The sequence below is a fragment of the Populus trichocarpa genome, chromosome 3 (genome assembly GCF_000002775.5).
Source record: "Populus trichocarpa isolate Nisqually-1 chromosome 3, P.trichocarpa_v4.1, whole genome shotgun sequence".
NCBI lineage: Eukaryota > Viridiplantae > Streptophyta > Magnoliopsida > Malpighiales > Salicaceae > Populus > Populus trichocarpa.
The window spans coordinates 1,781,682-1,794,507 of NC_037287.2; the positions used below are offsets into that span (position 1 = coordinate 1,781,682).

The following is a 12,826-nucleotide window of genomic DNA, read 5'->3' on the forward strand; positions in this document are numbered from 1 at the left end:
GAGCGTAATTCTAGAGATTATATTATAAAAAATATAGTGTGGACCCAGGAATTGAAAATGACTTCAAATTTTGGACAGGCATGGAAGGATTTGCCCTTCAACAATATCGTGCATCTTGTTGCTTATTCGAACAAAAACCTCGCAGAAATCTCAAGAAAATGCAGGATGTAGCTCTCCCTCTCTGCGGACCTTATTGATGAAACTTTGGGCGGACTTAGAGAACATGCCTGCAAGATCAAGAACCAGCTTTATCTAAAATCACAAGAGCCAATATAATAATGGTAAAATACAATTAACTGATAACAAATCTTATGCAATGTATTATATAAATCTCCATTTTTATATTTAACTTACCCACTGTAAAAATTATTGAGCATGAATAATAACTACATAAACATGTAATTAATTTTTTTTTGTTAATGCTCAATATTATACTGATCCTAGATAATTGAAGTGAGGAGTGAAAGCCTCGTCTCTTAAGAGGGGACATTATCCCAAGTTTATGACCCAGACTTAAAATGAATAGGGAACCTAGATAAAATTATAAATGAAACCTTTTAAAATATAATTTTTAAGAAATATATTTTAATTTATTATTCTTCATGTATGTCTAATAATAAAAAGAACAATTTTCATTTCATAAAATATAATTGAAAAATAAACCTTATTTATTCTTGTAGTTTTTTATTAAATGGGGTCCTTGGCCATTGTCCAAGTTGCCCAAAATGCTCTAGCTCACTAAACACTTAGACAAGCATGCAAGATCTTCAGCAAGTGTTTGCTTTTCGCAAGTTAGAACGAACGAGGTGCACGAGAGGCAATACGAGCGTACCTCCTGGCTCATTTAGTCTTTGAAAAAGCGTAGTCATAAGCCTGCGTTTCTCTTGTTCTATCTACAAATAATCCATCAAGATTTAAATAACGCCATGCGAAATCGATCAAATGAACAAGATTTCAGAAATCTCTCGCTCGATGTCTTTCTACCGTGAATACAGTAGCTAGCTAGTATAAATTAATTAACAAGCTCCTTGCAAGAAACCATATCAATCCAGCAGATAGCTTAAACATAACCATTTCTCTCTTTTTTCACGACCCTTGAGAAAAAAATGCAGATCTTCAGCAAAGTGTTGAGAGATACTGATGTCCGTGTTCGGTTCTCGTTCCCAACTCATTGCTTGCAGCATTTAGATTTTGCTGGAAATAATTCTGTTGATTTGCATGTTAAAGATAGCTCTGGTGAGCTTCGAGTAATTCGTTGCCTGAAGAGAAAAGAAGATTATGACAAGCCAGTGCTTTCTAAGGGCTGGCTTAAATTTGTTGCTGATTATGGACTGAGAGTTGGTGACAAGGTTGTTCTTCATCGTGAGGATGACCAGAACCTGGGGTCACAGTTCAGGATTGAAGCTAAGAGGAGAATCAATCTGTTTGGTGAGGAGGTTTGGGGTGATGTGACAAGAGCTAACTAGCTGTTAATTGCATGGATCGTCAATCTGTCTGTGTTTGAGTGTTTGTAGTGATAATCAATGTTCTTAGCATCAGTCTAATTAAATAAATATGTTGCTGTTCTTGGTTTCTTGAATATGTATTACGTGCTTGTAATTCCCATCATTAATATATGTACTGATCTCAAATTACGTTTCCAAGAGTTATGTTTTTTTTTCTTCTTCAGGTTTTTACGTACTTTTCCAGGTTTTTCAACTTTGTAGGTTTTTTGTTTTTTTTTTCAATTTTGTGCGCTTTTCAAGTGTCTGAAAATGAAGATTTCCATTGATTTAAAACCATTTAGACTCCATATATATAGTTTTTGAAATCATGGGAACTAACTCATTGGTGATGCTAAGAAACGAAGATCGATTGATTCAAATCCTATGGTGTCAATATTGAGATATAACATATCATCTATAAAATTATGTTTCTAAAACTTTGATGACATTTTGGAGATTTCTGTATTTATAAAACTCTTTATCAATTATATTTTTCAATCCAACTATTAGACCAGACTAAAATTTTACAAGAAATCTCCTAACATATTGTGATATCTTAGGTTAAAAGTTTAGAAAAGCCTTGCAAAACTGTTAATTGCATTTTCATAATTTTGTTTTGAAAGGTGATCCTATATTTTTTTTTTAGATTTGATTTTTTAAAATTCTTTTATTTAACAATTAGTTTATTGAGAATTACGCTGTATAATATTTTTAGTCAAATTATATTTTTATTAGTTGTATATATTGTATTTGAATTCTTCAAATTAATTAGGTCATACCGGTGAAAACCTAACTTTTTAAATTGTGGTTATATATAGATTTAGTTGAAATTATGTTAATTAAATTAATATTTTGAATTATAAACAGTTTGGAACGATATGTGAAAACGCTATGAAACTAAAACATGAAAAAACAGAACACTAACTGGAACGGATTTGTTTAAACAGAGCAATTGTAACATGGACTCCACCATTAGCCTGTGAACTCAAGATTCCAACTTCCCCTTTCCTTCCTAGTTTATGTGAAGTTTGCTTACTCATTCACATCAGAGGACAGTTTTCTCTTCTTTTGTAAAGAAGTTTGAAGCATCAAGAAACTAGCTCAGTATTGAGTTGAAACATGTCTAGTCCTTTAAAATTCACAGAACGTAACAGAGATAGTGAGAGTAATTCAATACAGAAGCACTCAAACCATATCATACATAACTGAGAAGAGAAACTTACTTCGTTCCTCCTCCTCTTTTGGTAAGCCCAGATGGAGGGATTCACAGAAGGCATCAAAATTGCCCCAAACCTGTAACAAAACGCAAAGAAAGTTTGTTGGTATACAATACTCCTGCTAAGAAACTTGAAGAAAGAAAGCGATTTGGCATCGCTGCAGCAGCTAGAGAGATCTTGAAAGAGATGCGTAGCCTACCTCTTTACATGTACCAAAAACAAGAACACCCAATATTCCAATTCAGGTTCGCATCCAAGATATTGAAGAGGTCAATGCTGCGGTCAATGCAGACGAGAGTGTTGAGGTCAACAGCCAAGTCTCCATGATTTGCTTACTAATTGGATCCTCAAAAACAAAGAGCAAATACCATGAGAATATTCGAAAGCAATAATTGAAGGGGCTTAAGCAAAGATGCCGTTCATATATATTAAGAGATTAGGTAAAAAGAATGGGGAACTACCTGGAACGTAGGACGAGATTGCTTTTGAAGGAAAAGAAGCGGTATTATTTTGACTCACAATCTTGAAACAAGTACAAATAAGTCCTTCTCCTTTATAGTCTGGCTAATCTACCCCCAAGCTTTGTCTTGCCTTGGCCTTTTGCCCTCTCTCACACTGCAGGTATAAATCATGCTCGTCTTCTGTTTTCGCAGATACCAAACCCCAGCACTTATATTTGGAATACCATGATTAGAGGCTACTCTGAAGCCAAAATGGGCTATAGTGGCTTCTTGTTTTTCTGCCAAATGCTTCAGAATGGCGCTGAAATGGACTGTAGGAGCTTTGTTCTTGCGCTCAAAGCGTGCGAGCAGTTTTTGAGAGTTTTAGGAGGGAAATCAGTTCATTGTGGTATTCGAAAGATGGGTTTTGTTTATGCTATGTTGTTTCAAGATGGGTTGGCTCATTTTTATGATCTGCGTGGTTGTTTGGGTTTGGCTTGACACTTGTTTGATGGAATTCCTGCTAGAGATGGATTTTCTGTCTCTGACTGATGGGTATTCTAAGCGTAACTGTTGGGATGAGACCTGGAAGCTTTTTGACTCGATGTCAGTGGAGGGCAATGTAGAGCCAGAAGAGCTCACTATGATAGCCGCTCGTTCAGCTTGCTCGCAGAAGGGGGGTTTGAGATTAGGGAAGAGTTTTCACGAATATGTAAAACTAGAAATGTAAATCACCATGAATGAGATTTTCACAGTTAAATCAGGTTGTGCTCTCATTGATGATATTTGGCAAAGTATATTTGCTCCTAAAATTAAGATGATTATGTGGTAGTTTGAGTATTAAGGGATTTCTTGCCTACAGAAAAATTATTAGTTATACGGAAATTGAGACCATTGATCACCTTTTTATTCATTGCTATGTTACTTAGAGGTTCTAGAATCTTTTTATGCAATGGATTGGGTATGCTGAACACTATTCAGCTTTTTTTACAGGAATGGAATCATTTGTTACATGGCTTAATTAGTTGCTGAAGGTTGAGAGTATTTTCAAAACATGAAAAGAAATTATTTATATATGAATCATTAAGGTTTGTTCTTGTTTTAAATATAAATCAACTCAAAATTTTATGAAAATTCAATAGCTAAAAAATGAGATTCAAGATTTAATAATCAAGAAAGAAATTGAAAATAAGAAAAAGGAAATAAAGAACGGATCACAACAGGACATATTGAGGCTCTGTTTTCGACACCTCCTTTATATTTAGAAAGATCTCAAAGCGAGATGATTCTAATTACACCTGGAATAACACCAAACAAGGTCGTAATTAACCCCAAACAAAACACCTAACTAATTACAACCTCGTTTGGTGGACTTCCAAGGTGTGACTGAATCGTATCGTCAAGATCTTTCTAACGGTACCAGATGTGTAAAAAACAAAGCTCTGGTGTGTCCCCGGTTACTCATTCCTTCTTTACTTTGTTTCTATTGTAAATAATGGATACTATTTCAAAAGGTTTTTAGCTAGTGTTTATATAGTGAACTCTGATATAGGTATAGCGACCTCGATAGGCATATGACCTTTAAGTTTGACAATCATGCTAGACCCAAAGAAATATGAGTCTGGCAAACATGCCAGATTCAAAATATTTGCGTTTGGCTATCATGTCAGGCCCAACGTAATATGGATCTGGCGAACATGCCAGATCCAAAATACTTGGGTTTGACAATCAACCTAACCCAAGGCAAACATATTAGCACTCTATAAATACCATGCGCTCTTACAAGGTGCTAAAAAAACCATGGTATTATTTTGCTGTGTTTGCAAGGCTTGTTGGTATTTCCTTTCTATCTTGGTTGTTGTTTTCGCAACCCTTATCTTTAGACGAGGAACTTGTTGGATCTTGGAGGATAGCCTTGTGTTAAGGAAATATCCTTAAGGACAGTGTATGTACACGCCTCAAGTTATAGTTTGTTTATGTTCGATGTATCTAGTTTTTACACCAATCTTAAGGATATTTTAGTAACATGGACGAGAACACTACTGCCGACAACGTTGTTGCCCTAAACAATGTTGTTGTTGAGAACTCAGCTGCTATCATCTCTCATGTCGCCAGCTCTGCTGTTGTTGCCGCTATATCTTTAGCTAAACCATTTCTCATGTTTTACCATAGACGACATTGTTCACTTTTTTTTTTAGGTTTGCTATAAATTTAAGGGGGGAAATATTAAACCTAGTTGAATTCATGGTTTGGGTTTACCCTAAATAAACTAAAGCATATGGGGTGAACGATATGCAGATGCACTGCTCACCCCCTCACGTTTTATTATGGACGACACTAGTTTTGTTTTTTTAAGGTTTTGCTATAAATTTAAAGGGAAAATGTGTGAGGTGAACATCGTACAGTTGCATTATTCACCCCTTTATGTTTTACCGTGGACGACATTGTTTACTTTTTTTATGTTTACTATAAATTTAAGGGGAAAAAAATATTAAACCTGGTTGAGCTCATGGTCCGGGTTCACCCCTCAAGTTTTACTATGGACGACATTGTTCAATTTTTTTTTTGTTTAGGAAAAAATATTTTCTTTTTTTTTGTTTCTATTTTTTTAAATTAATCTTATTTTTATTTTTATTTTTATTTAGATTAATATTCTTTCTCTCTTTTATGCTTTTTAGAAAGCTTATTTGAAATGACAATTATATTTTAATTATGCATTTAATATTTTAGGAGGTATTTCTTATGAATCTATATTTTTTTAATCTTTTATATACATGAACTTTAATTTTTAAAATAGAAAGATATTTATTTTCAAATAATATTTCTAATATGTGCAACCTTGCATATTATTTTTTACCTTTTATTTTATTCAATTAATTTAATGTGTGTGTCTATTTTTATTATCGTTTAATTGAATAAAATAATTATTTTAATTAACAAATTTAGTAAACACAGCCGCGTAAATGTCACGTCTTGCAAAATTAAATATTTTAATCTACACTTGTCTCTCGAGTTTTTCAGTATTTATTTTTAGTCATCGTTTATGGTTTTTTTTCACTTATTAAGACATACAGTTCTCATTATTTCGATTGTATGTATGTATAATTTTTTTTTTATTTTCACTTGGAATTTTTTTAAATACAAAAAAGTATTGAAAAAGTCTATATATAATTTTTTTTGTTATCTAGTATAAACTAAAAGAGGTGGTGCTTTTATTGTGCACTATCTTGTAAAATACTATTCATTTCAATCATAGTTTTAAAAACCGACCCGGTCATTGACCCAGTCCAGTGATCGGGTCACGGGTCAGATGGGTTGACCCGGGTCAACCAAAAAAAAAAATTCACAGTAAAATAGAATAGGAAGTCGAGCTTTCTCATCACATTTTTTTTTCCATGTCTGAGCTAATTAGCTAGTAGCATTAAGAAGATGAGAATCAAGTTGATGGGGTCTACGCAAGAACCTGCAGATGGGCATCAAAGCACCAAGGGAATCAGAGCTGCCAAGTGATCTCTTCATGACTGATGATGATTGTGGTGGCGGTAATGAAACAAAAAGAAAACAACTTTCTCTAAAGGAAACAAATCTATCTTTGTTTGATCAAGGGAGTCAGTCCTCTTCTTGTTCTTCTCAAGTCTTCGTAGTTTCAAGATCGATCTCTCTCTCTTTTGGGTTTGGGGGCGGGGAGGGGGGGGCGTGTTTGCCGGGGCTGATCATGGATGTGAGGGTGCAGGGGGCTTGCTTAGAGATACTCATGGTCACTTTCTTGCTGGCTTATGAGCAAGTATTGGCATTTATAGCGCTTTCAAGGCTGAGTTATGGCCTGCGAGGATTGGTGTGGAGTTTACATGGAATATTAACAATAGACTTCTGCAATCGGAGGTTGATTCCTGGGAAGTGGCTTCAGTTCTGTCAAAAGACACAGAAGAGGCAACCTGGTTCCGTTACAGAGGAGCAATTAATGAGCTAACCTCCAAAGAAACAACCAGCAGAAGAAGAGAGAAAAAAAGAATGAAAATAAGCCCGGGTCTCAGCCGGGTTTGCCCGGGCCGGACGGGTCCCGGGTAGACCCTCCGGGTCGGCCGGGTCTGGACGGGCCAATTCCCAGCCTGTTTTTGCGTAGACCCGGCCCGGCCACAGACCCGGGTCGGCCGGGTCCCGGGTCGACCCACCGGGCCGGGCCGGGTTTTAAAACACTGATTTCAATAGCATTTTTTTGTCTTTTTTTTCTAAATATATATATTTTTTTCTAATTTTATACTTCAATATTTTTTTTATTGGAAATTAGGTTTTATGATTTATTGTGGTTTGCTTTATACGTGGTTAGCTCGATCTTGTAACCCGTGTCACGGGTTTGGCGGGTTGACTACAATTTTATTTGTCTTTTTTAATTGACAATTTTTTTTCAATTTCAACATTCAACATTAGGTTGATTGGAAATTAGGTTTCATGATTTATTTTATTTTTCTTGATATAAGATTATCTCGGTCTTATTACTTGAGTCGCGGGTTTGACGGGCTAACTTTGTTAATTCGAGTTTTTATTGACTTTTTTTATTGGAATTTTTTCTATTTCATCCTTTACATTTATTTGATTATGAATTAGGCCTCATGAATTATTTTGTTTTGCTTTCTATGAGGTTATCTCGGTCTTGTGCTCGGGTCACGTGTTTCGTGGGTTAACCCGGATAAACTCTTATTGTTTTGTTGTATCCTATTTTTCAATTTAATTTTCTTTATTTTCAACCTTTAACAATGAGCTTATTGAAAATTAAGCTTCATAATATTTTTTTTATTTGCTTTTAACAGGGTTATCACAGTCTCATGACCTTGGTCGTGAGTTTGACAGATTAATTCAGGTTGACTCAGGTCTTTTTTTTATTTACTTTCTATGAGATTATCCTGAATTTTTTTATTTTTTTTAATTTCATACTTCAATACTTAGTTTATTGGAGATTAGGATTCATAATTTATTGTGATTTGCTTTATACGTGGTTAGCTCGGACTTATAACCCGTGTTGCAGGTTTGGCGGGTTACCTCGAGTTTGTTTTCTCTCTTTTTAATTGACCATTTTTTTTCAATTTAATCATTCAACATCAAGTTGACTGGGAATTAGACTTAATGATTTATTTTGGTTTGTTTTTTATGAGGTTGTCTCGGCCTCATGACTCGAGTCGCGGGTTTGGCGAGTTAACCCTGTTGACTTGAGTTTTTTTTAACTTTTTCATTGGCATTTTTTATATTTCATGATTCGGCATTGGTTTGATTGTGAATTAGGCTTCATGATTTATTTTGTTTTGCTTTCTATGAGGTTATCTAGTCTTATGCTCGGGTCACGTGTTTTGCGGGTTAACCCAGGTAGATTCAAGTTGTTTCACTGTGTTCTATTTTTAAATTGATTTTTTTTTCATTTTCAACCTTTAACAATGAGTTTATTAAAAATTAAACTTCATAATTTATTTTGATTTTCTTTTAATAGGGTTATCACAATATCATGACCTTCGTCGCAGGTTCGACATATTAATCCGGGTTAAATCAAGTAATTTTTTTGTCTACTTTTCATGAAGTTATCTTGATATGATGACCTGAATCACAGGTTTGACAGGTTAACCTAGATAATTTTTTGTTATTTTTTAATTAATTGTTTTCATTTACATTCTTCAACAATGAGTTGATTGAGAATTGAGCTTTGTAATTTATTTTGATTTACTTTTTATAGGGTTATTATGGTCTTATAATCTAGGTCGTGGATTTGACAGATTAACATGTGTTAGCCCGAATCGATTCAATATGTTGTCATTCTAATATTATTTAAAAAAAAAAGATGTCTTGAATTTTTGTTAATCAAACAACATTTTTACAGGTTGTCTAGGGTTACTTATATCCATCAGGTCGATCAGGTCACATCGGCTCAACCTCCACGCGGTTTTAAAAAATATTTACTTGAAAAATATTAGTAATGTCTGGATGTTTCTTTTGTTTGCTAAAAAAAATTTATCTGACCCGAGGCGTAGAGCAGGTCAACGATCTAGTCTATCAACAAAAACTAATGGAGGGAAATCATTATTCCTCTCCTTGAACGCTACTATTTAAGTGTTGTTCATTGGAAAGAATGTGGCTCGTGCCACATCGAGGGTCGGACCAAACTTTTACAAACACTAAAAAAGAATATTCAAGCGATGATAATCTGAGACAACCAGGTTAAATTAACTAAAACACAGCCTGAGATATGAGACTGAAAGAATCCGTAAAAAGAAAAAAAAATTAGAAAGTTCAAGGCCTAATAACCTAATGTCAAAGATGAAAACAAAAAAAAAGCTTCAAAAAATACAATGCCGAAAAAGAAAACCCGAGTCAGCTCGGGTAACTTGACAAACCAACAACCCATGATATGATTTTGGGATGAAAAAAAGAATTTCAAAAGGATGACCTATGTCGCACTGGACATCGCGGCGGCCTTAAAATTTTATATTTCATGGAAAGAATGGATTTCTGGCATCCTATTCTTTGTTGGGGAACGATATTGTTTAAGGAGTCGCTACCTAGTATTATGGTTACTAAGAACCCTAACTGGTCAACAGAGATGCTATAGTTCGGGATTGGTTACGTAAAAGAAAAGATATTATCACCCCTTAAACGTCCTGCCTGTGGCAGACCTCATTGCTGGTTTTGCCTTAAATTGCTAAATATTTATTAGATTATAATATTATAATTTGCTTATAATATTCCTGACTCTGGCATCAGTGAATATTCAACTACGGATACTTCCAACTCTAGCATTGATAAATATTACGTAGCTATAAAATAAATTTAGATCAATATTTTTATTCCTGACTCTAGCGTCAGTGAATAAATAAATAAAATAAATTTATGTTATTTTTATTCATGCATACACATATGTTTTATTATTTTTTATTTTTTATTTTTTTTATTTAAGGCTGGGCCCAGCTCAGCCCATATGGGCTGGGCTAGACCCAGCCAGCCCGGCTGGGCAAAGCAACACGCGTGAGCTAATTCACGCGTGTTGCTCACTGTTCAAGTGAATTAAAATTCACTTGAACAGTGCAATGTGCTAATTATTTGGAGAATGTAGCAAAGCGGGAGGAGAAAGATTGCTTACCTGATCTGCTGGAGGCGATGAAGACGACGGTGAAGTTGATCTTAGTCTATGTGTTTTCTGCTTGCGTTTTTCCTTTTGCTTTCCTTGTGATTCTGTCTGAATTTATTCCTCTGTTTCCTTCCACCCCGAATTCTCTCCGTTTTTGGTCTCTCTCTCGCTGTAAGCCCCCCCCTGCTCGTCGTCTCCTCTCTTTATGCTCACGGCTTTCTGTGAATTTGTTTTGACTGATCCCTTTCTCCTCTGTTTCGTTCTTCGTTTGCCCAAGTTCGTCCTCCCAGTTTTCTTCCTCCGTTCTCTCCTGCCCCTTTTCTTTTTTCCCCCCCTCCCTTGCTGAGGCCTTTCTCTTGCTTTTATAAAGCCAGAGAAGGTCTTGTGTCCCGGCCTCCAGAAATGGCGGGCATCGTGGAGGCGAGAGATCGTGGCTTCAGGAATGGCATCGTGGGCATCGTGGCTGTGATCTGCTGAATCTTCCCCTGGCCATGATCTGCTGAATTTCACTGTTAAACCGGCTTCCTCCGCGCGTAACGAAGGAGACAATGAACAATGCTTCCAAAACGGCGTCGTTGTGTCCTTGGGCATCTGTTTTTCACTTTGGTCCCTAAACAGTTTAAACTTAACAATTGGGATCCTAATCAGTAATAAATTAATAATTGATTTCTAATTGTGCCCTTGGGTTAATTTCAATTAAATCCCTGAATTTATTTAATTAAATCAAAGTTTAATTAAGTCCACAAACTTATTAATTCTTCTGATTTCATTTAATTAAACTAATCTAAATTTTAATTAAATTTTCAAACTTATTAATTCTTCAATTTCTGACCAATTTACTCTCAAATCTGATAATTTCATCCCTAAACTTTGAATTTGTGTTGTTTAACCCCATTCTCAAATATATTTTTATCCATTCATTTTTTTTATTATTTATTCAAAAATTGGGTTATGACAATCTAGTAAAGAAAAACCAAAGTTTGATGATAAAATATTAAAAAAAAACTTGAGTCAATCATAGTTAACTTACCAACCTGCTATCGGAATAACCAAACACTAAGAAAAGTGAAAAAATAAAAAAGCTCAAGGGCAAATAATTTAATGTAAAATGATAAAATTGAAAAAAAAAGAGTCAAAAAAAAATTCAAGGGAAAAAAATCCTAGTCAATCTAGGTTAACTTGACTAACCCATCACACACAACATGGTCAGGCAAAAAAGATCTAAGTTAAATAAAAAAACATTGTGAACAAAAATGTAAGTTGACCCTAGTGAACTTGATCAACCCACTCTTGAAATAACGAAATAGAAAGAGAAGCAAAAAAATAACAAAGCTTGGTGCAAATAATATAATGCAAAATGATAAAATTAAAAAATAAAAACAAAGTCATAAAAAAATTGGGGAACACCGAGTCAACTTGGGTTACCTCGACTGACCCGCCACTTGCGGAAATTCAAGGGAAAAAAATCCTAATCAATCTAGGTTAACTTGACTAACTCATCACACACGACATGAGATATTGATGGGGGGAAAAAATCAGACCTCCAAAAAAGGGCCAGGCAAAAAAGGTCTAAGTTAAATAAAAAAACATTGTGAACAAAAATGCAAGATGACCCTAGTTAACTTGATCAACCCACTCTTGAAATAACAAAATAGAAAGAGAAGAAAAAAAATAACAAAGCTAAGTGCAAATAATTTAATGCAAAATGATAAAAATAAAAAATAAAAACAAAGTCATAAAAAAATTGGGGAACACCGAGTCAACTCGGGTTATCTCGACTGACGGGCCACTCGCGGCATGAGATTAGGATGAAGAAAATTAGACTTCCAAAAAAAGAACCTAGCAAAAAAGACCGAAGTTAAATAAAAAGACATCGTGTAAGAAAATGCAAGCTAACCCGGGTTAACTTGATTAACCTGTACTCGGGATAACCCAAAATAATAAAAAAAGTGAAAAAATCACTTAGCTCAATGACCAATAATTTAACAACAATATATGAAATTGTTAAAAAAAAAATCAATTTCATAAAAAAAAAATAAAGGGGAAAAAACATAAGGCAATCATGGTTAACTTGACTAATCTATTACTCGAAATATGAGATCGAGATAACTCAATAAAAAAAAGGAGAAAAACAATGAGTTAAGGGCTTAATAACTAAATGTCAAAGAATAAATTAAAAATAAAAATCATTGAAGACCTGCCATGTTGGGAGATAACTATAAAAAAAAATAACAAAATAAAATATTCAAGAGGATGATCATAGCATTAACGGTGAAGCACTTCCAGATGGAAAGTCAAGAGTGAGTTAGAAGGTTTCAGCAGTTGCGTTTGAAGCTTAAGACGGCCAATAACTGGGCTGGTGTTTCAAGATTCAGCCGTGTAAATTGCAAAACTATATAATTGTGATTGGATAGTAATTGTCCGTCTAATTAATGCACTGATTATTGTTTGTAAAATAGAAAGTTGAAATATAAATATAAAACGAACAAACATGTTCCGGATTACAAGATAAGTATGTTTTTTTTTTGGTGTCTAAACTATCTATGCTCGGAGTAAAACGTCATTGCACGCCCATAG

The 12,826-nt window shown here is 34.5% G+C and overlaps 1 protein-coding gene across 10 annotated transcripts in view; it reads left to right on the forward strand.

Annotated features, from left to right (window-relative positions):
* The window catches only part of LOC112326845 (uncharacterized), a 57,036-nt gene that overhangs the window by 15,748 nt on the left and 28,462 nt on the right, over positions 1-12,826 (forward strand). For 6 of the 10 annotated variants that reach the window (XM_052451449.1, XM_052451446.1, XM_052451447.1 and 3 more), the window contains one exon: positions 1,350-1,436. In XM_052451449.1, coding sequence (XP_052307409.1) covers positions 1,350-1,436 — 87 coding nt within the window. Of the gene's footprint in view, positions 1-1,275; positions 1,558-12,826 lie in introns of those variants that run through there. The other 4 variants (XM_052451440.1, XM_052451441.1, XM_052451442.1 and 1 more) reach the window with 2 other exon arrangements.